The sequence below is a fragment of the Rhamphochromis sp. 'chilingali' genome (assembly GCF_963969265.1).
Source record: "Rhamphochromis sp. 'chilingali' genome assembly, chromosome: 2".
NCBI classification, from domain to species: domain Eukaryota; kingdom Metazoa; phylum Chordata; class Actinopteri; order Cichliformes; family Cichlidae; genus Rhamphochromis; species Rhamphochromis sp. 'chilingali'.
Window position 1 is genome coordinate 48177379 of NC_137930.1, and position 24745 is coordinate 48202123.

The 24745-nt window shown below is 43.4% G+C and overlaps 1 protein-coding gene across 19 annotated transcripts in view; it reads right to left on the bottom strand.

Annotated features, from left to right (window-relative positions):
• LOC308392882 (unconventional myosin-IXAa-like) overlaps positions 1-24745 on the bottom strand; it is a 166286-nt gene that overhangs the window by 9512 nt on the left and 132029 nt on the right. For 7 of the 19 annotated variants that reach the window (XM_080876188.1, XM_080876176.1, XM_080876194.1 and 4 more), the window contains 22 exons: positions 22163-22304; positions 20548-20743; positions 19207-19326; positions 16009-16084; positions 15789-15932; positions 14829-14868; positions 14611-14733; positions 14387-14467; positions 14184-14294; positions 13820-13942; positions 13555-13704; positions 11997-12298; positions 10372-11577; positions 9636-9720; positions 9228-9431; positions 7205-7302; positions 7018-7121; positions 5896-6119; positions 5534-5650; positions 5213-5401; positions 5019-5066; positions 1502-1613 (listed from right to left, as the gene is read on the bottom strand). In XM_080876188.1, coding sequence (XP_080732314.1) covers positions 1502-1613; positions 5019-5066; positions 5213-5401; positions 5534-5650; positions 5896-6119; positions 7018-7121; positions 7205-7302; positions 9228-9431; positions 9636-9720; positions 10372-11577; positions 11997-12298; positions 13555-13704; positions 13820-13942; positions 14184-14294; positions 14387-14467; positions 14611-14733; positions 14829-14868; positions 15789-15932; positions 16009-16084; positions 19207-19326; positions 20548-20743; positions 22163-22304 — 3995 coding nt within the window. The remainder of the gene's footprint in view (positions 1-1501; positions 1614-5018; positions 5067-5212; positions 5402-5533; positions 5651-5895; positions 6120-7017; positions 7122-7204; positions 7303-9227; positions 9432-9635; positions 9721-10371; positions 11578-11996; positions 12299-13554; positions 13705-13819; positions 13943-14183; positions 14295-14386; positions 14468-14610; positions 14734-14828; positions 14869-15788; positions 15933-16008; positions 16085-19206; positions 19327-20547; positions 20744-22162; positions 22305-24745) is intronic. The other 12 variants (XM_080876190.1, XM_080876182.1, XM_080876187.1 and 9 more) reach the window with 10 other exon arrangements.

The window sequence follows — 24745 nt, forward strand, 5'->3', positions numbered from 1 at the left end:
AAGACGGACTCATGAAAGGAGAGGGAGGTTTAATCGAATTCTGCAGACACTCAGGCACGCAGGGAAAGTGTGTTAGTTTTTTGCGTATGTGTGTGTGTGTAAGGACTGCCATGTGAGTGGAAAGAAAAACTACACAGTTTTGAGTGTGAGTGGTGTGGTAAGTGAGTTAGGAGAACATTAGGATCTGCGGCTGGTGTGTATTTTTATATATGTGTGTGTGTGTGTGTGTGTGTGAGAGAGAGAGAGAGAAAGATCCTGGGCAGACAGCTTAATGCTTGATTTTAAACTGACCAGCGGACAGCTGACAGTTACTGACAGAAAAACTAAAGCAACAGTGCTGAAAAGTGTCACCTCACTATGATTTTGCATTAAGATAACAGACGTTATGCACGTAGCTCTTATCCCTGCAGTTTTAAAGATAAAAATGCCTGCTGCACCTGTTTATATTTCACTTTAAGACCAGAAACATTGTGCAGTGGTTAGCACTGTTGCCTCCAAGCAAGCAGGTCCTGTGTTCAAATCTACCCACTCACTATCCACTATGTCCTGCTTTCTCCATGAGTCTGCATGAGCTCTCCCTGGATTTCCATCAACAGTCCAAAGATATACGTGTCAGGTTAGCTGGTGATGATAAATATGCCATATGTGTGAATGGCTGTCTGCCTCTGCTTTAGCCCTGCAATAAACTGGCGACCTGTCTAGGGTGGACCCCGCTCTCTACTGGAGCTGCTGCTCCTTCACATTGAGGTGTTTGGGTATCTGATAAGGATGACTCCTGCGCACTGGGAGAACAATCAGGGTAGACACAGGACATGCTGGAGAGGTTATGTCTCTCGGCCAGCTCAAGTACGTCTTAGCATTCCCTGAGAAGAGCTGGAGAAGGTGGATGGGTGGAAGGAGGCCTGGGTACCTCTTCTTAGACTGATGCCCCTGCAACCTTTACCCAGATAAGCATCACAAAAAAGGTGGATGGATGTGTATATGGGTGGATGGACTGTAGATAATTTAGATGTGATGTTTTATCTCCTCGAGGCCAACTAACAAACTGAGAATTCAACAGTCTTGTGAGCCACACTTTGTGACATTGCTCTAATAAACATAAGGCTCTAATAAGGATAATTTGGCACTGACACATGGCAACACTTCCTTCGTTATTTGGTCTTCATTTTTATTTTTGGAAGCTAAAACACTGTACCCCCACCATGCTGAAGGGTGTCTGGTTAGTTAACCTTTTTTCCCCAATGACAACCACAAAGTAGTTTTGAAAGCTGGAACAAAAAAATCCTACAGCACCTCCTGTGCCCTCCACATGAGGGCGGACCCAAGGAGCTTTTTTTAACTAAGCATAGCTGAGCCACAGAGGCTCGCTCTCGAGTCCCTACCCCAGGCCTGTCTCCAGGGTGGTATCCTGGTGACCTGTCCTGGGCAGGGTAAACTGGAGCTTTGACTTCAGTTCCTAAATGTGTGTTTTGGACAGATGTGTTCTGTGTGTAGTGCTTACGTTTGCAGACACAGGCTCGATCCATCATCCAGATGAGGGAGGAGCAGTACTCGCAGTAGGTGGGGATGCTGTACTGAGTGGACTTGAAAATGTGGCCGTTGTGTTCCTCCACCTGCAGGGGGCAGCAGACCTGCCAGTCAGCTCAGTTGACATATGAAGCAGAGACTGCATATAAAAGATGTCTGTATCTACTAGGGGTGCAACGATACTCGTATCGATATTGAACCGTTCGATACAGTGCTTTCGGTTCGGTACGCATATGTATCAAACAATACAAAATTTGTAATTTATTTTATCAACTTTCCTTCTGACGATGCTGTCTGTGTTGAGCGCTCAGTGAATCTGCGTTCGACTACTCCGCCTAGGCTGCACTGTCGAGCGCAGATCCACTGAGCGTTCAACACAGACAGCATTGCCAGAAGGAAGAGCGCAGGGCAAGCTAGCGAGACAGAAGTTAAGCTCTCCTTGCAACATGGCAAATTGAACCTCCCCCACCCTCATTCAGATCTGGCGTTTGGAATTATTTTGGTTTTCATGTGAAGTATGACCCTGAAGGTAAGCGCGTCATAGACTAAAGTAAAACAGTATGTTGGATGTGCCACGCAATGCTCAATTACATGGGTGGGAACTAGTGTGTTAGCGCTAGGGATGGGTATCGAAAACCGGTTCTTGTTGAGAACCGGTTCCCACTGTTTCAATTCCTTGGAATCGTTTGCCATTTTTGCAAACGATTCCCTTATCGATTCCAGTCGCCCCGAATGACGTCACCACGTTGCGGAGTGTCATTTACCTGGCAGGAAACACGGCGCCTAAGCGGCTCAAACGCTCAAAAGTTTGATTATACTTTATGAGAACCGATGACAACAGGGCAACTTGCAAAGTAGATATTTCATTTAAGGGAGGAAACACTACGAATATGCAAAAGCATTTGCTCACAAAACACGCGATGACACGCGTTTTTAATTCCGCTCCGGACTCGTGACTCTCAACCCAGCAGCAGCGCTAACGTTTGCACGTCCTCTCCCGTTAATGCGGCAGGTAAATAATCAACTAACAGTGCATATTATGTTAGCGCAATCTGCCTTATTACAAGACCTGCCATTACTGTACATGTAGGTGACCATGATGAGAGAGACAGACAGAGTCTGGCTCAGATGCTGGCAGTTCTCGCTGCAGTCTACCGGTAGCGTCTCCTTTCAGGCCAGGATAGACTAATGTCACCGAGCAGTGTCTAAGTTTGTGGTCAAAGGCTTGCACCCATTTGCCACAGCAGATGCCCCCGATTTTTGGTAAGTGAATGTGTTTAATTGTGGGCAGGGACATTACTGGATATTCTTGTGTAATTGCCACAGAACAATTTATGTTATACTTTGTTATTGCTACAGAAGAATGTTGCAGCTTTAAGGCAGGGATGACTCCTGGAGTTGCTTTCTCACTGCATATGCTTTATTTCACAATCAGATCGATTCGATAACAAAAACATACAGCAGCTCCTCTCCTACTCCTAGCCCTTCGCTGCGGTGGAAAAAAGAACGACTTCAATCCCCTTCAAGGAACATACGTACAAAATAGTTTTCCTGATACACCAATGGGGCGTTCAATGCCATCTTGTAAATATGAGTACTCTGGCAGAGTAACAGTTCAAATGAAAAATACACCAGAACAAACAAGCAAACAAAAAAAGAAGTGTGGGGTACCTTTGAACCAATGAACAAAGTATAACAATTTATACTTTTTAACATAACCCGACCCCGTCAATATGTGATATGTCTCACAAGAATATTTATTTTATTATTTTACATTTACAATTTTTTTTCCTGGGGACCCTGTGACACCCCATTGAAGAGCCGTAGGCTGGATCTCTCAAGATCTCACTGTTGGGTTTGTAAGGCCATGTTACTCCTAAATTTCTATCTTGTTCAAAGAGAAGATATAAAACAAAGCTCTGAGCTAATCGACCTTAGTGTTCTCCTTTTTAAAAAAAAAAAAAAAAAAAGAATCGATAAAGAATCGAATCGTTAAACAGAATCGAAAATGGAATCGGAATCGTTAAAATCTTATCAATACCCATCCCTAGTTAGCGCAGTTAGCTCGTTAACGTGTTGGCCGTCTAGCCCCATGCAGGGGTAGCTCGTTAACGGAGATTTGCCGTGTTGTGGCGTTAACGTCATTTCAACGAGATTAACGCTGACAGCACTAGTGGGAACACAACGAATATGACTGCACATTTACGCCGACATCATCCTAGTGCAAAGACAAGTGGAAGCAGACAAAAACAACAAGCATGCATGCTACAAACTTTACCCGAGTCATTTAGACAGCCGTTAGCACATGATTCTCCTTATGGGGACCTGATATGTTTAATATTGTGACGAGCTCAGACAAGGAGGAGACGGAGGTGTCGTTTGGTCTTGCTTCCCGTGAGCTAGCCAGGGAGCACAGCCGTTTATTGACATCTGCAGAAGAACACTGCCGCTAGCTAACTGCTCAGCGCGGCAACCGCATAGCAACAACAACACACAGAGCGCCCTCTGACCCCGGAAGGACACACCGTCGCATCGAGAGGGCGTCACCCGTCACTATGGCAACATAAACAAAACATAACTGTACAAACAGAACCCCGAACAGCCCTGACCCGCTACATAGCCCACACCTAAGGGGTCAGTCGTCCCCGACGACCCCATTACCCCACACAAAGTCCTGCAAATGTCCAGGTGCCTTCTTTTGGCGCACCGGCCGGTCATGACCGGCGGGGGAAAAGTCACTCGGGTCAGAACATGGGGTGCCACCATCATCCCACTTCTGACACCAATGTGGCGAGCTCAGACAAGGAGGAAACGGAGGTGTCGTTTGGTCTTGCTTCCCGTGAGCTAGCCAGGGAGCACAGCCGTTTATTGACATCTGCAGAAGAACACTGCCGCTAGCTAACTACTCAGCGCGGCAACCACACAGCAACAACAACACACAGGGCACCCTCTGACCCCGGAAGGACACACCGTCGCAGCGAGAGGGCGTCACCCGTCACTATGGCAACATAAACAAAACATAACTGTACAAACAGAACCCCGAACAGCCCTGACCCTCTACAATATGCTGCTGAGAATATAGCCCAGAAGAAGTGTATAGTATTGCTTTTATTTTGGGAAGAGCCATTTCTCTGTAATAAACTCTCTTTTCCAAAGATGAGTGATTCCTCAATCAGATTTATTTTTTTAATTACTTTTGTTTCAGCAACATTAAATTTAAAAACTGTACTTTTGAGTTAAAATATATATTTATAAGTTTAATAAATGACAAATTAAAAAGGCATGAACATTTTTTTTGTATCGAAAAAATATTGAACCGTGACACCAAAGTATCGAACCGAACCGTGAATTTTGTGTATCGTTGCACCCCTAGTATCTACCACTCAGGTTTGTGAAGCCCTGTTTTAAATCTTTGCAGAACTGGTTGCAATATCTGCTTTTTATGATTGATGGTATGAAAGTAATTTTTTCTTTGAAACTAACAAACTCACAATATCAGTTTCCTTCTTCCTTGACTTCTTGCGTTCTCGTTTTGGAGCCTGAAAAAAGCAAACATGACAAAATTTGTTTTCTCTGTATTTCTTACCAGTAATGCCTTAAGATTAGCAATTTTATGATGTTATATCCTATGAAAGAATTTCTCTGTTATCATTTAATGAATTCATCCAGATGTTACTGGTCTTACCCTGCCGATGGTTCCCTCCATGGGCTTATACTCCGTCATGAATTCATCCAGGAACACCTTGAACGTGTTGACCCACACCTTCACGGGTGACTCGCTCCAGTCTCTCTGCTCCATACGCATCGTCTTCTCCAGGATGTGCTCAAACAATGCGTACAGATCCTTGTAACGGATGCTTTTACCATCATCCATCTGGTGGCGAGGAAAAAAGAAAGGAAAGGACGCAGAAAATGTAAATCTAGTTTAAGTGGCAGCATCTCGGTTTTTAAAATCTTCCTGGTCGTGTGACAGCAATGACAGAGTAAAAGAGGGTGTCAGACTCACAGCGAGGGCAGTGGAGTACGAGTTGAAGATGTTGATCCTGAATTCCTTCAGCGCTTTCTTAAAAACAACATCCACCATGGTGTCCTTTTTACCATCTTCAGAATCAAGATCGGCAATCTGAGGGAGCGAAGCACACCAAAATAATCTATATGGCTCAATATGTGAATCGGAGTTTGGGGTGAACTGTTCCTTTAATTCTGTTTGATGTTTAATTTACACAGACAACCACATACGACACGCTGCATGAGAATTTAAACGTTACGTACTACGAGGTAACCCTTACAACTCTATGAACAGCGAAAACACACAAACACTGCTCTTTGTGTGAGTCAGTGAGGCGTGTGCGGCCTTTGCCCTCTCACCTTCTTCATGAGGAAGTCGTTCATGCTGCGATAGTCGTGGGCCGAGGTGAGGATGTGCAGCGCGTCATTCTGCCACTGGGCAGGTTCCAGAGCGATGCTGCTGATCTTCACGCTGCGACGTCTCTTCATTTTGGGAGACGGCTCCTTGTTCTCCTTACTGTCTCTGACCCCCCGAGATGAAGCCGCCTCCAAATCTGGACTGTGAGGAGGAGACGGGCCTTCTGCTACACAAAGACACCAAAGGTTTAGGCTTAATTCATCTAGGAATAAAATACACAATTTTTTTGTTTTGTTTTCCATTAAAAACGACTATTCCTTATGCTATACTGTGCACTTCTACTCTTCACAAATTTATTACACCATGTCTCAAATTTACTGCCAGAACAAATTCATGCTTGCAGCTCTGATCCTGTTTTTATTCACTTGTGTGTACCGCACATGGGTGTGACCAGGATATTCTGGAAGTAGAGCTCCTCTTGGAAGTCTTTTTCAACATTTAACACAGCTGCTATTTATGGATCGGTCCTGTTCACTTGTGCCTGGTGATCTGTGTCAGAGGCCCATCTCTCTCTGCAGTCTTCTCTCATCAGATGGCAGATGGCCGTCCCTCCCCGAGCCTGGTTCAGATAGAGGTTTCTTCCTGTTAAAAGGAAGTTTTTCCTTCCCACTGTCGCCAAGTGCTTGCTCACAGCGCCATCCGATTGTTGGGGTTTTCTCTGTATTATTGTTGGGTCTTTATCTTACAACAGAAAGCACCTCGAGGTGACTTTTGTTAATGTGATTGCAACTGACTAAAAACGAGTGTGCTCCTGGTTGCTCTGCCTTTAAGCTTTGAAACTCTTGAACTGCTGAGACACAGCTCTCTCATCACCAGCAATGATCCTTCATATTAAACCTGCTGTTCTCTGCATATCCACATCCATGAAGAAATCACAAAGCAAGAGGAAGATCCAGAAAGCGATCTAGAAACAGCAGCAATGCTGAGGCTGTCCAGAGCTAATCAGGTGACGTATTTCATTTTTATTTACAGTTCAGAGATAATTGTGAGCACATCTAGCGTTTGCGTGCTTATAAATCTGCTCAGAGGCTGTATGTGGCATGCTGAATAGCTTTTATTTTTACCATGTGTTTCTCCAACTTCACTCATGATGGCCTGCTTCTCCCTTGACAGTTTTTTCTCACTGTGTTTCGTTTTACTCCAGAATCGCATCTTCCCTCTCATCCTGCTGAAAAAACAAAACAAAACAAAAAACTTCAACATCTAGCATAAAAAGTAAGATGTGACAAGAGAAAGTTGAGGAAGATCTACCTTCCATCTTGACTGGAGGTTTTCCTGAGGATCTCCATCTTGCCCAAGTCCCCTGATGACATGGTCTTATGGATTTTCTTCTGGTCTTTGTGAGACGACTGGAGAGAAAGATACAGTGAGTGAGAAAGACCACAAAACATATTTATAATCTGTCAGCTGACACGACTGTGACATGTTTTGATTAAGAATTCTGCAGAGTTTTATGGTTTTAGCAGAGTTTATTTGCAAAACTACAACTACTAAATTACTACTTCGAATAAATAAATGATCACATTAACTTCATGTGAAGAAACTGAAAAAATCGGCACCATAAACATGCACAGGCCTGATAATGAGAGTGTGTGATAGGCAAACAGAAGTCATATGTGTTAGACTGTGTAGGAAAATCTCATTGTTAGTGAGAAGTTACTCTGGTCCAGCTTTAATTGGCTCCAGCATGCAGGAGCAGTGCTGTGCAGTGCAATACGAGATGTTTTGTTTCAAGGACGGGTCAAGTTTGGGAGGTCAGAATATGAGAGAACAACGTCTTTGACCACATCACACGAGTCAAACAAGTTTGCGCTGGGACAGTCTGCGTTCAGTGCTGTAAAAGAAGAATATCTAAATAAACTCATTCTGAGTTTTAGCATTTTATTTTTCCTTCATGACAGATGCAAAACTGTGAGCAGTTTGGTCTAAGAGGATTTGTAATTTAACATGGTGAGGGGGACAACCACAGGTAGATAAGCTGAGGCTTCACCTATCATGTTGAATTTTCATTCACAGATACCACTGAGCTGTTTTTTACATCTTCTATTATTGTGAACCTATTGTGCTCAGTTTTAGCTCCACACTGTTACACATACCGTTTTCTCTAGCCAAGCTCCATTCTGTAGTCTTGCCCTTGCTGTAGGTCATTAGTTCAGTGTTTGACCTACGCATCTTTCTTTTGATTGGCTTACGCTCACAGACAAAAGGTTTAAATGGCAGGTGGGTGTGGCTTCTGTGCTGAGATGACCATATTAGAGATGATATTATCCTCTGTAATACGTCTGAGATGGAGGGTTTAGAGCAGTCTGAAGCTCACGCTTTAGGCTTGCAGGGATTACTTGATCTGTGGACATGTTTAATATGAGCTTCCTTCATTGTTTCATTACATATTCAGGGCTGGAGCTACACACCGACTCAAATAGCTGCTTGTTAAAACCACAGTGTGCTTCCATCACGTCACAAAGCAGAAATTCTCTCTTTAACATCAAAGTGAGCTCACTGCACTCAAACGACTTCCACAGTCGCCAGATCTCAATCCAACAGAGCACATCTGGAATGTGGTGCGACGGCATATTAGCATCATGAATATGCAGCACATTTATGCGTGACACTATCATGTCAAGATGGATCAAAATCTCCAGGAAGTGTTTCTAGCACCGTACTGAATCTGTGCCACGATGAATTCATCAGTTTAGAAGGCAAGGTAACTAATGACCAATGAGTATATATCACAGGAAATATAGGAAAGCATAATAGGTTCAGGTTACGAATAATTATGAGCTTTCAAAACTTGATGACTTTGCACTTCACTCTGTAAATCTGTAAATTTTGTATCTAATGAAACAATGCAAGCGAAGTGACCCTGTTGCATTTAGAACCTGTCTGAATAATTTAAGGATGATGACATTTTTGCAAAGCACATATTATCTGAATTAAACTAGCTGATAGAGCAAAGTGAAAACGGTAGTGTGGTCGAGAAGCTTGGACTTAGTTTCAAACTAGCAGCCACCAAAGCAGTGTGCAAGGCCATTCACAGCACCAAGTGACCTTTATCAGCACTGAGGAAAAACACAAACAGCGCTGCCATATTTAGCAGAGAAACATGTTTTTGGTCTGACAGCGTTGAAAAACTGAAAGTGGGGTTAGCAGTGTTAAAAGGCTCGTCCCCCTGTCGTGTGGCCAGATGCACATGAGAAGAAGGTAGAGAGGGGGACCGAAGTGGACAGGTTACTCGCACGGAGGTCAGGTGACCGCCGCAGACCCGGTATTTTACCATCTCGGAGTCACTGTGACAGTCAGCGTCGGGGTGGGAGTGTGGGGGAGACAGAGAGGGGGGCAGCGTGCAGGAGTGGGCGGGGATGTAGTATTCATCATCGTCATCCGACTGGGTCGCCCCCTCTGAGTTACAGCGAGTCAGGAAGTCGGAGCGCGTCCGGGACATTCGGGCTTTCTTTTTGGGGCCGGGGCGGCCCACCTGCTTCCAGGCAACCATAAGAATATATCAGCTGTGTGTGTATGTGTGTGTTTGTTGGCGTGCTTGTATTTACTTGTTTTGTGTCTTAAACTTGACTCAAAGTAAATAAAAATCTCAATCTTGAGTCTGAACTGAATGAGTAAAGATAACAATAATTACGATGTGCAAATGAAATTAAAGTGATGTGTAGAAGCTGCAGGCTCCTACCTCTCTGCTTCTGGATCCAGCAGACTTGGAATCATCTCTGAACATGGCGAGAGATCGTTCCTGGTTCACCAAATCCTTATCGGACCTGCATCAAATCACCACAGTTTAAAAGGTCCTACTTTGAGTTAACTGGTCTCTTTAAAAAGCGCTAATGAAGTCGACTTTTTTTTGTAATGAAGGAAAACTGGTGATACAGATTTGGGGAAATGAATCATTAGCCTTTAAACAGCACTGCAGGCTTGCAGCTGTTCATATTGCACTTTCAAAATAAAATGACTCGGATTAAGTGAGTTGATTTTTGGCATCTTCTTTAAGCAATTCTTCTTAAGCATCTTCTTTTGGCCATCACAATATTTAAGGGTTATGTTCACCAGCTCCAAGGGATGAAACTGTGCACCTATCTGGCCCAGGTTGTTCTATTGACACCATATGAAGACCTAGCTTAACACAACTGTGCAACTATCCACTGGGACTATTCACTCTACACGCCTCCTGCTTGTCCTGGCTAACTCAAAAAGATTCTCCCTTCCAGCAGATAAAGACCCCTCCACCCCCTCCATGGAATAGACCACGAGGTAAACAGTTTGCTTTGAGGAGTTTTCTTCCATTCAATCGAAACAGAAGAGGCACTGCAGGTGTGTTCATGGCGTTCCATTTAAATAGCTTCAGTGCACTCTGGAGAGGCAAATATACGCCTCGGCCCTGCTAAACAAACACAAAAGCACAGTTTACTTACTTGGAGAACGGCAGCTTGCGCCTGGGTGGGGAGAACACAGTACTAGAGGGTTTCTCCACCATGTTCACAATCACAGTCTGGGCGTTGCTCTTCTTCTGGGCCTTTGGAGGTTTGGTGTCCAGGACCGGGCTGGGGGCCTCCTTTGCTGACCTAATCGTCTTCCTCTCCTGCAGAGTGGGGAGTACGGCAGGAACGCTGCATGTGGGCTTCAGGGCAATTTTGATGTCCATCTCTGCGGAACAAATCCCTGGACCTTCCTGACTCTCTCCACGAGTGAAGGGAGCCTTTGAAGACTTACCGACCACAAATATGTCTCTCTTGGCTTGGGTGGAAATGCCGAGAGGCTGCTCCCTGTCTGATGCTATCTCAAGGCCTGCAATAGGGGTCATTTGGACATTGGGTGCTCCTGTTTGAGAAGCTCTTTCTAGAGTTTGGGCTGCCAGCAGCTCTCCCTCTTCCAAAGGACTCTCTTTCTGCATACTGATCAACACCACTACAGGCCTTCGAGACGTGGACTCCCTTCTTTCTCTGTAAGAACTGCTGGGGCTTTCAGATTTTGGTTCATGAGCTGGACTTTGGTCAGAAGCAATATAAAAAGTTGCCCTCGGGGCCTCCACTTTGTTTGGCAACTCAGTCACAGGCTTTTCATTATAGTTGGAATCTCTCAGCCCCTGCTGAAGTTGAATATCCAGCGTCTTGGGCTGTTCCTGAAGTACACTGAGCTGAGAACTATATCCTCCGGAGCCTTCAGTTTCCATGTCTTCCACACTGAGAACTTCAAAACTTCCTTGACTAGCCGGGGACCCTTGGGGTGAATGTCTGTGATGCTCATCCTGTTGAGAGCTGCTGCTGCTGTTTGGGACCGGGTCTTCTGGCAGCGAACCCCCCAAGCTGGTACTTCGGACTTTAAGAAGCTCCAGGCTGAACTGTGCCTGCTCCAGCTCTCTCATTCGTCTGCTCTCTCGTTTCGACCGGTTCTTATGGCTGCTCTCGTCTGTGCTCCTGCTTCGCTCCAAGTCATCTTCTTTTTCCATCTCTGCTCCATAAAGTGAAACAGACTTAGAGTCTTCGGGGAGCTGTGCAGAGATGTCCTGGCCATAACTCTCCAGTCCGGATGAGGCGGGCTCTCTTCTTCCTGCCTCCATCGCTGCTGACAGACTTGTTTGTTCACCAAGTCTCTCGTGCTGCTCCTTGAAGTCTCTAAACCTGGAAACAGTAATAGTGAGGAAACAGAAGCCTATTATCCACATAGGCACCACCATGATTTTACTTCCTGTGCCAAAAACTTGGGTTTCTACACATTTTCACATAAAACACCACTTGGTGGCAGCAGATACAACTGTGAATCCTAGACTGTGCATACAGACAGATAGTGCAGGTGTCCCTTTGGATTGTTTGAAGTGTGTTCGAGTTCAACACTGTTTTGTTTTTTTTAAACCAGCAATAAGGTCTCCAAAGTAGCCCTGGTTAGAATTCCTGTGTAAATCTCATTGGCTGCATTTTGTTTAAATGCAACAATGTTAATGTGTCAGTGCATCAGTCCAACTATACAAATAAACACGCTGTATTTAAAAGACACTAATCAGTTGATTCAAACTACCTACAAGCTCAACTCCTTCACTCACCTGAGTCGAGCGAGGTATCCTCTGCTCCTCGCCTGTAACTGTATCATCGCTGCGTGCGTTCTGTGGTAACGCCTCCTCTCCCTGGATCCCTTCCAGGCTGTCTGAATTGCAGTAGCTGCCAGAGCCCTCCGATGGCAGCAGTTTTTCCAGCTCCTCTGTATGACGATCGCTGAATCCCGCCAGTGCAGGAACTTTCTCCTCTCTCTGTAACCCCTCCAAGCCGCCTGCAGACACAACGCCGCTCCCTCCTCAACGCTCAGGTCAATGGTGGACTGCCTGAAGAGGCAGAAACGCCACCATCGCTGAAAGAGAAAGAAAAGCACGGTGAGACAAAATAGATGTGAGGGAAAAAAGTCAGGCTGGGGATCCTTGAATATGTTGAGCTAAGCTTTGAATATTTTTTTAAAAGAAAAAGATGGTCATCCCCCTTTGGGACCACCTAAAATATGTGCATATCTGTGAGGCTAAACTGACGCAGTTTATGTAAGAGATGTATGAAATTTGACGCCTGTTATTCATTCACTATGTCAAATCAATATGATGCAGTATGACTGACACCGCAGGAATGTTTGATTCAGAAAACTCCTCACGTTATTTTGATTAAGCCCAACTCCAAAACTTGAACTGTAATCTTGGAAGGCCCACGCAGAAATGCAACCAACAAGCACAGAATAAAAATCCCACATGTGACAGTTTATGTTTCGATGCTCTGATATTCTCTCGTAAAAGTTATCTGTGCCTGAATGGATCCTGCTCTGGAATGACCTGGTGTGTTTTCTTTCAGTCTCATGAGGATTTGGACAGCTTCTCTCCAAGAACTCTTCCAGAAAAAACAGAAAGAGCAAATTTGTTGTCTTTCATCCTCTCTCTACCACTTAGTGCTGCATCGTTTTTTCCACAGTATTTACTCTGTAGCACACGTGTTATTTCTTTCTTATAACTCATTAAAAATGTAACATATTCAGTCATCATTTAATACAGTAGCTTTATACTTAATTTCATACAATTTTATTCGTATAGCACCAAATCACCAAAAACCTATCAAAAGCTTTCATGGCTTTTGCTTCCACTAGATCGATCGTGCTCACCAAAGTAAGCTAAATAGCAACTGACTTTGGCCTTTTAGATGAAAACACACTGCTCTGGATTTATAACAAGACAAATGAAAGCTGAATACACTCAGGCAAAGGCGGTGCCTGACTCAGGACATCCACTGGAGCATTATCTGGTATATGGATGCAATCGCATTAACATGGATTTTGTGTTAGAGACTTTGCTAGTTAAAGACCAAGAAGACAAATATCATACTTTATATTCCAACGCAGCATCATTGAAGGTCAGAGCTCTCCTGTGAGGACACAAGTGCTTATCATCTCAAAAGGAGAGACTATGTTTTAAGAACCATGACACTTAAAGAGTTAATACACAGCTATTAATCATCTAATGCTTAAACAGTCCCAGACTGGATTAGTGATACCCTTCGAGCATTAAGGAGAACAGAGGAACAAAGCTATAGAATTGGACCACTTCTTAGGCCCATCCCATCACAGCGTCTCACCTGAATGGTGCACGCAGCTCGTCTCATGTTGACAAAGTGCTTCCTCTCCAGAACTGCCCTGAAGCGGCGCTGCAGCATGACGATTCTCCGCAGGACCTCCTGGTGCAGGAGGGTCTGAAGACGCTGGCGCTCGGCCTCGCGCAGGAACACCTGCATCATACAGAAACATTAGGTAAAGTGAAGTTGCTGAAGTCCACTGCATGGGACATTTTAAAAAAACATATAGAGAGAAGGACAGTCCATTTATAATTTCCAGAATTCGTACCATGGTGCTGCCCACTTGGTACCCAGCAGGGGGCAGGTGGATCCGTCTGAAGAACTCCCTGACGCCCGACTTTGTGGGGCTAGTGCCCCGAGGCAGCAGCACATGGAAGTGATGCACAAAGTCCTGAAAAAAGGATTTTTGTATGTTCATTTTCTGGTGATTCATTTTGTGATGAAAATACAACATTAAAAACGTGTTTTGTTACATGAAGACAGAGTTCTGGTTAAGATTAAATACAGCAAGGAAATCTAAACATCATGACAAATGTTATTTTCTCAATAAAGTAAAACATCTTTTAAGCAACATAGTGATAACATGGCTTTGGCTGTGGATCTGCAGCGCAGTTGCGTTAGGAGGGGATTACCTGAAAGGTGTACTTGCTGCTGTAACCTGATTGTCTGATCCGGACGGTTTCCAGCATACCTGTGTACCTCAGCTGTCTGAGCACCAGACTGTCGTTGAAGCGCAGCGGCAGCTAAGTGGGACAGAAAAACAACAGGAGCGCTTAAACACAATCCAGCAGTCGGTCACTAAGAGGAGTGGAGGCTATTCTGCAGGAGCGATCACCTTCTCAGCGTTGGAGCGAATGCACTTGACAAAGTACGGCTCCGACTGATCCAGAGTCTCCATCAGCTTATTGAGCGACGCCTGCACACACAAACTGAAATGATCACACTTTTGCTCTTTGTTGTTACTGATGCTGCTGCACGTGCTCGTGCTGCCGTCTGCTGTGTCACCAGTGTTGTTGTAATTCTTTGAGTGCTCCAGCAGAGGGAGAAAGCGGCACTGACCTGGAACTGAGCGCTGATGCTGGGAGGCTTCTTCTTCTTGTGCAGATGAAGCAGAGACTTGGTGATGCGGTCGTGGAGCGTCACGCTGCTCAGGTAGCGCAGAGACTTAATGTCCAGCAAGTGCTGCGCACAAAAACCCGGATCATTTACAAACCTGTGTATCACTGAAGTGAATGAACACCTACTAAGTTTTGCGTAGTGTCAGGTCAGCGTCTTACCTTGGGAAGAGTTGGTTTAGTTTTGCAGTTTTTGTTTCTCCTGAACATGAGAAATTATAATTAGCAGATATTATCAGCAGACTCAACAGCTATTAACATCTTTTATTTCCTCTGTATTAGTGCTGATACGCTCTCTTATCCCTTCTTACAATCCAGCCTTACAGGCCTTACAGTATGCTGGGGGAAAGCGCCTTAAAAACCATTGCTTTAAAGACAGCCTATTATACTTGTCTGTATTTTTTGCCGGCTATACTCTATACTGTTACAGTGACATTATATTAAACATGCCAAAGTTTTGATTCATGAAGTCTGTGTGTGTGGATAATCCCTGTGACTCACAGTCTGCTCAAAACGGCTGCTTTTAGACAGCTATTTCCTTCCTTGGCTCTGTATGATGTTAATGACTGCAGATAGCCCTCAAATGGGCACGAAGATCTGGCTGTCAGCACCAGAAGCCTGACACATCTGCCGTTTAAACCTCCAGTTTACAACTGGGGAAGCCAATCAGAAGATTCAGACAGCGTATGAACAGCACCAAGTTAGAGTGTAAGATATCCAAGGAGTTTTTAAAACTGTGACTGACGCAAAGCTACTTTAGTGGAGTCCAAGAATAAAATTAGTTAGCAGGAAATGAGCAGAATAGGCTCCATTTAAAGCGTATCACTACTAATATTAGACCAACAGGGGCGGGCGAAGCTCAGGAAGTAGAGTGGATTGTCTACTAATTGGAAGGTCAATGGTTTTAAATTGCTCCTGATGTATTGTGTGAGTGTGTGGGTGATAGATAAAAGAGCTTGAAGTGCACAGAACAAAGCACTGTATGATTGCGTGTGCATGGGTGAATGCATGCTTGCAGGGTAAAAGCGCTTCGAGTGCTCAGCGTGATATACTGGATTGAGAATTATCAAAAACAAACAAGCAAACAAAAAGACTACTGTGACTTTGTGATATGTCACTCACATTAGAATTCCCTGAGCTCTCTCTAGGAGCTTGCTGTTGTTCGAATTGAGGAAGATCCCATCTTCTTCCAGCACGGGGCTTCCCATTGAAGAGAGGCGACCCGACCTGGAGGTGCGACCATTACATCCAACGCTGTAGCCATCCCTACAGGGAGGGAGGAAGAGTGAAGATCAGCACAGAGGCATTTTATTTAATACTAATAATACACACTCGAACTTACCAGCTGGCCTTCTCATTGAGGGAGTTGGTGCCTTGAAGATCTGACAAGGGGGTGCGGGGATTCTTCCTGGTTATACCTGGATAGGAAGTGGTGAAGGGAGGAAAAGGAAAGGAAATACAAAAAGGAGTCAAAGGTCACAGGGTTTATCAACACCTACATCTCACTTACCCCGTGTTTGAAGCCACAGCATTAAGATCCAGCGCTTAAGGGTCTCCACTAATCCCCTAACTCCAACTCTCTACCGTTCTTCGTTTTCACTGCTCTAACACACTTCTTCTTTATACATGACAAACAACTATCTTCAGGGCAGTATCTCTGTCCCACTTGGACTCTATTAGAGTGGCTTTGCTATCTGAAACAAGCTATTTTAGCCTTCTTCTGATTGGCTGCCCTAAACAGCAGGTGCAAAAGAAAATTGCCCAGATTACCCGTAATTTGGGCATTACAGATATTATCTTAACAAGGCTCTTTCAAAGCAAAATATAAACATTACAGTATATGACTGTTTTCACAGGCTTACTTGTAGTAACCATGACTAGTACACAGATGTCGAGGTGCAAAATCATCAGACTTTCTCTTTTACAGGAAAAAATAAAGACTTGAGAAATTCTCTTGGGAATTTCCTTTGAAATGAGTTGCATTGCTGGAAAGCTGCTAAATCCCACTTCTGCAAAGTGCTGCTTTACAACATTAGGATACATGACATGAATAAACACACTTGAAGTATGCAAAAACACACTCAGGCACACAAATGTGATTATCAGTGCTGAAAGGAGTGATAAAGGACGGCCAGAAAAACCGTGGGTGTCATTAAACCCTTCTGGTCTACAGAGACCTGATTCATTTGTCCGATCACTCATGCGTGGGAAAATTTTTGGTTATGAGCTTTGCTCCTAGGCTGAGTCAATCTGCCCAGAGCTCAGAGTGACCCACATACCTGATTTCTTATTAATGGCTGCAACAGAACCAGTTTACCGGGCCTCAAAACCACAAGCCACCCATTATGATCTATACAGCACAGGATTCATTCCTTTCATTAGGCCGAGCTATGTGCCTTCTTAACTCACAAGGAATCAATCCATTTAAAAACCTCTTTCACAAGGATCACCTTCCAAACTCTACTTAGATATGAATCATAACAATTCAATATAGTACCATTTAATACATAAGTGAAGATAAAACACATTAAACCTCAAAAATTACATCAATTTTCAAAAGAATGCCTCTCATATTCTTAGCAAATTGAATTTAAATGATCAATACCAAAAAATATTGCACGCTCAAATAAGTGCTGACCTTTCAGTTTTACAGAGGGTCCCTATTATTCTGGCTTCAAATTTATTGAAATATTGACCCTGCAAACCTATCTTTAAAATCTGACAAAACAAATCCACATATGAGGACAAGCGAAATCCCACATCCTTATTATTTATAAGGATAACACTCATCATACGAACGTGAAGGGTGCAATATGCAAGATTATATATGCAAGAAATATAGCTTTGTGTCAAAGACATCTGTGTTGTATATCTACTGAAGTTGGGATAGTATTCAGCTAGGACCAGCTGTACCTTTCCGTAATACCAATTTATAGCTCAAGAGGAGCTACTGACTCATCCTAGTGTCCAGTCTGTCGAACTAACACGAAAAGAAGAAGCAGCGCTCCCCAGAGATTGTTTTTCACTTTTATACAGTCTATATACAAAGCAGGCAGTCAATAAATGAAACAAAAACATGATGACTGCAGATCCTGGGAACCAGCAGTAATGTGTGACCTGCCTTGGATTGCGTTGAATCCATGCAAAGCCTACCAGGTTGCCTATGCAGGCAGCTGATGTTGTTGCCAGCTTTTATACTTTTGCATGACACAGTGTACTGGTGTAAATCCCAGCGTGTAGGTGATAGCATGTACAAAACTCCTGCTAAACTGCTAAGACTAGCCAGACTCTCAAACTAATGTGTTTGTAAGTGCTACACTTTTTAGTGACATTCAACACATAATTTGTTTATGTATTGTTTTTGGGAGATTTTCTTTCTCTTAGACTAGTCGACTTGCCTAAATACTTTCTGCTATTTAAAAAACTAGCGTCCAAAGATTAGCATGGTAGGCTAGTTGGCGATTCTAAATCAGTTGTAGGTATGAGAAATATAAAGTGCTTTAGGTGTATAGACAGGGGTGCACATAAGTGGTCCACAGGTGCGCATTCGCTGTCAAAATAAAAGACGTGCACCAGATAAAAAGTTGCAACGCGCGTTTGCGTCCATATAAAAAGCACTGTTTTTGTCCGCTAGAGTCGGATTTTCACGGCATATTCCACACCACATCTCTATGTGTTCATCATTTGTTTGAAGCCAGCTCACCTCCTGCAACTACTTTTCCGAGAATACACGCTTCTTTTGTGGTTCGGACTCCTTCTGACATTTCTTTGGAGGTGGAGGAAGACCAAAGTAATTGCTTAAAGGAGCTTCTTCGACATCTTTAAGAGTTCTAAACAAATGTCTGTCCTCCTGAAAATCTTATGTACGCAAACACGCGTTGCAACTTCATATCTGGTGCACGTCTTTTATTTTGACAGCGAATGCGCACCTGCGGACCACTTATGTGCACCCCTGTGTATAGACTGACCTGCCGTATGAACATATGGTTCATTATAGTTGATTTGTAGTTTTAAGTGCCTTGAGTGGTCAGTTAGACTAGAGTGCTACAAAACTGTGTGTAGGCTGCACTTTTAGCCTAGCATCGCTTACACCCGCAGCAAGCCTAGTTTGCCTTTCAAGTCAGTCATGGAGGTTGGTTGTTGACTGATGATGTAACAATTATTGGCAAGTGAAACAAAAGAAAGCCACACTAAGAAACAAAAGTAACACTGCCACTTCTAGGCTAAACTGTTTCACATATTCCACCTTTGCAAAACAAAAAATCATAAGTAAGGTGAGGAATAGAGAAAAACACAAATAACTAATACAAACTGTTATTTCAGTTTGATCAGTCTCAATTTTTGGTTAATAATCCATAAAACATGAAACATGTATGAACAAAATACTGCAAAAATCCATGACAATCCTTTTGCAGCACAAAACCGTATCCATGGTGAAATCACAGTGTGTGGGACTGAACTGAGGCTGCACACAAGTCTCTCCAACTTTCTTCCCACCGTCTATTAGTATGAATGTGTGCAGGAAACTCCGGTTACTTACTGTATTTCTCATCTTTGCATCTTTGAAGGATCTCGAGGCTCCGCTGGTGAACAGGGTGGTGAAGAAAACTGAAGCTGTCAACGGTTTTAACAACAGCACAGGGAACTGCTGCATCATTCCCTAAACCAGAGAGAGGGAGAGAAAATATGACAGTAAAGTCCAGTCAAGCATCTATCAGGAATATTAAACATAATAATGGTTATACTGTGAGTGGATTAAGTCACTAAGCTCTTTGGAGTTTGGAGGTTAGATCTACACAGAGAGTAGATAAGCTGGGAATAATGAACCAACTCCATCACAACAACCTACTGTCATTCAAAACCATGAGTCAAATGCTTATGAATGCCGACTATTGATTTTTAATACTGAAGGTTTGACGTAGTTCCTCTGGTGCCCACTGTAGTGGTACCGAATCTGTCCTCACAGAATCTATAAAAGATTGAAAACCTTGCTAAACTTCCTAAAGCGAACAAAAGGCAAAGCAAAATTTTCAATTGTGGAAGTTTGTAGCCGAGCTCCTGTTCAACCATGAGCACACCCCCCTGCACTTTTTACATAGCCTGGCTACTTGAGTCCCGACTGAAGACAGAAAGTTTATTATGATAAGGTAAATACACCAACTAACCATGTACAAATATTTAAAAAGGCCCACATCTTAACAATCAATCATTTTTCTGTAGCTCCTACTGTCAGCTTGGTTAATATTTGCGATGCGCAGTTTAGCTTATGGAAAACAATACTACACACCTGTATACTTAATATATTTGAATGTATAGCTAGTCACTGTTATCCTCATTTTGGACAAAGAAATGTTATCAAATAGTAATCTGAGACAAACTCCGAAAGTTTCTGTAAATATAATTTCTTCTGAAAATGAATGCAGAAAACACCATAAAAGTATCTGTAGCACCTGCAGGTAAGTTAGTCTTTCGTAACAACTATAGGGGGAGAGAGTGCTTTTACTTCAAGTCTTCATACCATAATTACCTGACATCTAACATGGCTTGCTGTGCTGTTATTTGTACACACAGCCCAGCCAACAGTTTTGGATTATGAAATAGTGTTTTTGGAAGGTTTCCATGTCTGTACACTGCACCCATAAGTTTTCAGATGCAGCTTGCTAAACCAAGCTTTCCAGTGTTAGCTAACAGCTTTAACAGTCTACTCTCTCACCCATGTGTGGTCACATTTAGCATAAAAAAGTTTTTTATTTTTTTTTAAAGAAGTTGTGGCTGCAACAGCCATCTTTTATATACAGTCTATTATGGCAGAACATTTTTTTTCCTGGCCTTTAACTTTAACGGTTTACTGCATATACTGAACCTGCAGGGTGTTCTTCACCTGTTTTTTTGTGGGTGTGTCTGCGTCCAGCCTCCCTGAACGCCACATGAGCTCTGAAGTAAGCGCGGAGCACGGCCCAGCGAAAGGTCGCCACGGGGTCGATTCCCATCAGGCCGCAGATGAAGGCGTTCTTGCTGCTCTTGAGCAAGGCCACAATGTCGGGACGCATGTGGTCAGTGTTCTTCTCCCTGAAGTCCTGGATGAAGGAAAGACGTGTTTTCAAAACTGAGTAACAGCCTATTTCTTTCATTTAAAGAAGAACGTTAGGCAACCTTTGTAGGACTAAAGCATGAAAGCACAAAGCTGAAGTATTACAACAAACAAGGACCTTAGTTATTGCTGTGGCTGCGATTTTATTTCTTGTTTGTAAAGCTGTGGAAAGGCACTTGGCAGCAGAGTTTGCAACTATTTATGGGCAAATGTTTCACCTCTTTTCTTTACTCAGTTGTGTGGATAGAGTTAAATAGCTTGCATGATAGCGCCATCGATTTTCATCTAAGACTTGGCAAGAATGCAAATACATATTAATATACAAAATGTCAAAATATTGCTTTAATCTTTAAAGCCATAATTAAAATGAAGCAGTTTTACAGCCTGTAAATATGTACTTAATTCACGCTTGTTGTCATGCACCTTTCGCTTCACATTAAGCACGAGGTGAGGAAAAATCTTCTCACACATCCATACGAGTGGAGAAACACATGCCCCACGCCCTCTGCCCCATCTGTCTGTAAGGAATGAAATATTCCAACTTGAAGTGGTGCTATCATAACAAAGCTTGAACTATAAACCCTTCTCTGTCCATATGAAACAAATCAGCTGTGCGCTCGCTGCCGAGCCAACGTCAGGCACATTTCACGTCTGCGGCTCTCGCTGCACGGTTTGCACCAAACGACTCACTGGCTCTGAGCAAATATAAGATATTTTTCCACAGCTGAGATAACCAGCTGTTATGGATTTATATTATACAGTGAAACAACAATACGCTCGATCCAGTCCAGCACATGTGCTTCTTATCAAAACGCAGCTGGGAAACGAGCAGAGAATTAGATCTAACTGCAAAAATAGGTCGACAGAACAAGCAGATCTGCGGCAGGGTTTCAGGATCCATAAAGACTCGAGTGAAGTGAGACAGCTCAGACTATCAAAATCTCAATTTGATGCAAACGAAAGGTAGAAAAGTGGATGTCAGATTCCGAACTGTAGTTCCTGGCTTCATCAGTAAATTGATGTTATCACTGGAGACATGTCTCCTAACACTTTATTTAAAATGAAGTCCGCAGCAAAATTAACAGATATCAGTGGAAAAAAATCTCTTTTTTTCACGTAACTGTTTGTGCCAGCGTGCTCGGTTTAATGCCTAATTTTGGGTTCATTCGCAGCTATTAGCAGGTGGGGCCGTTCTGTAAATCCAGGGCAGCAACAGAGCAAACGGTACATAACTCCTGGATTACTGTTACAGTTGGCTGCCCTGAGATTATAAGCAATTACCAACACGTGCAGGGTCGGGGACACGGTGAAACTACAACGCTGAGGCTAGGATGATCATCGGTGGTGACGTGCTACTGTAAAAAGCAGATCAGATCTTTTGCATGACAGCAGAGACTCGTCTTACCTTGACTCCGTACTTGACTTTCCCAGCGTAGTGTCTGATGATGAAGGCAGGCTCCATGACAGTGGGGAACTCGATGTAGCTGTTTCCTTCATGCTGACGCTTGAACTTGTCCAGCAAGGTCTGATTGGAAGCTTGAGGGAAACTGCAAAGACATTGATTTCATCAGGCTCGCATTCAAAGTCTCTAAAGACCAAAGTGGACACACTTTGGTCTTTAGAGACTTTTTATCTTCTGATTATTTCAGGAAAATAAAAAATAAGTTACAAACATTACCACCACCTGCCACATTTTTCCCACACATCTGCTTTCCTGCACTTCTCAAGCGCTCATCCCATTCCTCTAACCCCAAGAGATTAAAACTCCCTGTCACATATTTAATCCCATGATTTAAATTTAACCACAAGGGTGCTTACGAGGCCTCCACTTGCACATTCTTCTTTGGTATTTTCACCTCTGCTTTATGGACATTTAAGCCATTAACTACTAACCTCTGCTGGCTGGATCAACATTCCTGGAGATGTTTCATATCACCTCTCCTCCCTGCACCTCCAGACCGCCCTGCCTACCCAGGTGGAGGTCCTGAAGTTTGATGCTGTTAAAGTCAAAATGAGCCCCCACACTCGTCTGATTCTGCAGTAACATAATCCATCTCTCCAGAGGCCCTGAAGGCTGCACTAGCTGTGAGTGATGAGATCTCCAAGAGACTTTCCTTCTTTTGCTATAGTCATTTAGCATGAAGCTCCTTCCTGCGGCAGCACAAACCCTGGGAGAGATCCTGTCTGCCTCATTTTTTTCTTCAGAGATCCCCCTTTGACCCTATTTCTTCAAAATTGCTTCCCCACACCCCAACACGCACACACGCTGTACGAACAAATACATACACGGCATTCGGTCCACTCCCAATGTTATTACATCCAGATGAAGCAGCTACGCTAAGTGGCAGGTAAGATGACAGCTAACATAGATAAATATGGTTCCAAAGATGCACCGCCTGGTGTGTTTTTCTATGCGAGGGGGCTGGGGGAGCATTTGATTTGATTTATGAAGAAGAAAGATGCCGAGACAGAGAGCTGACCCGCAGTACAATGTTTCACCATAGGAAAGGCAGAGAAAAAGCACAACCTGTTACAGTAAAAGTGGGGGAGGAATCAGTATATCTTTGGTTAAACCCTGGTACGAGTCCCAGTGTTGGTATCGATCAGGCTAATGAATGAAAAGCCTGCAGAGGGAGCAATCGGTCTCTTCAGTTTAACAGATGCACGAAAGTAGTTTCCGTGTAGCGTGACCATCATTGATGAAGCACACTGCAAGGGGACAAAGTTTAAAAGCAAGAACCAAACTGCAAGCAATAAAAGACCTATCTATACTCTGCTCTTCAACTGGTTTCACCAATAATCAGCTACATTTATATCCTCTCCTCATGTTTAGTGAAAATCCCAATAATCAGACAACCCATTTGAATAAGCACTTGGCAACAGTGGGAAGGAAAAACTCCCTTTTAACAGGAAAAGAAACAGGAAGAAACTATCTAACGCAACTGGTTAAGTGTGAGGGGAGGGAGACAGGACAAAAGACACACAGATTAATGATAACCAATGATTAAAAGCAGAGTTGTGTATAAACACAAAGAGAGCAAAAGCAGGTGAGTAAAATAGAAACACTCATGGGAAGCCCCCAGCAGCCAAGGGTCTATTGCAGTATAACTAAGGCTACGTCTACACTAGCCCGGATAAATTTGAAAACTGTGTTTTTGTCTGAAAACGCTCTGTGTCCACACTAGCGTTTTCAGTCGTTTTCACAGAGTTGTGCGTCCACATTGAAACAGACGAAAACGCTTATGTTCCAGTACTGCGCATGCGTGAAACGCAAGAAGATTCGACCTGCCTCGTTTCTGTCTGCCGTTTATTTACTTTCCGGGTCTTTGAAACGTTGCGGCAAAATGTTGAGGAAAAGTTTTTTTAAATGGACTAACAATGAGGTGGAGTTGTTGCTGCGAGTAACACAAAGGTACAAAGTTGTAAAAGCGAGTGAGAATAAAATAATTTGAAGAAAAGCTATCTGGAGCATGTACAGACTGATATTAATCTTTAATAGGGCTGTCAAAATTAAGTGCAAACAAAACAACTGCTGTATAATGCCCTCCGCTATCTTAGTTTAATTGGTCACATGACTGCATCACATGACTAAAATGTGTCATCCGTTTCAAAACGTCTCCGAGTTCGCTGTCCACACTGCAACGCGAAAAACGGCCTTTTCAAATGTATCCGCTTTGGAGAGCTTTTTCAAAACGCTGTGTTTTCCTTTACCGAAAACGCCGTCTCAGTGTGGACCAGAGGCCAAAATGGAGAGAAAAAGATGTGTTTTCAAACGAAAACGTATTAGTGTGGACATGGACTGAGGAAGGGTCACCTGAAGCCTCCCTGAGAACCCATGCTCAGTTTTCAGGCCTCTGATTCCATTTTATAGTTGATAAAATACACCGTTTCCCTTATAACACATGGAGGAAACCAGCAGTTGTGCAATATCTTGCAGAAAATGGTTCGACTGACAGTTTTAATGATTATCTAGTAAACAAACACGATC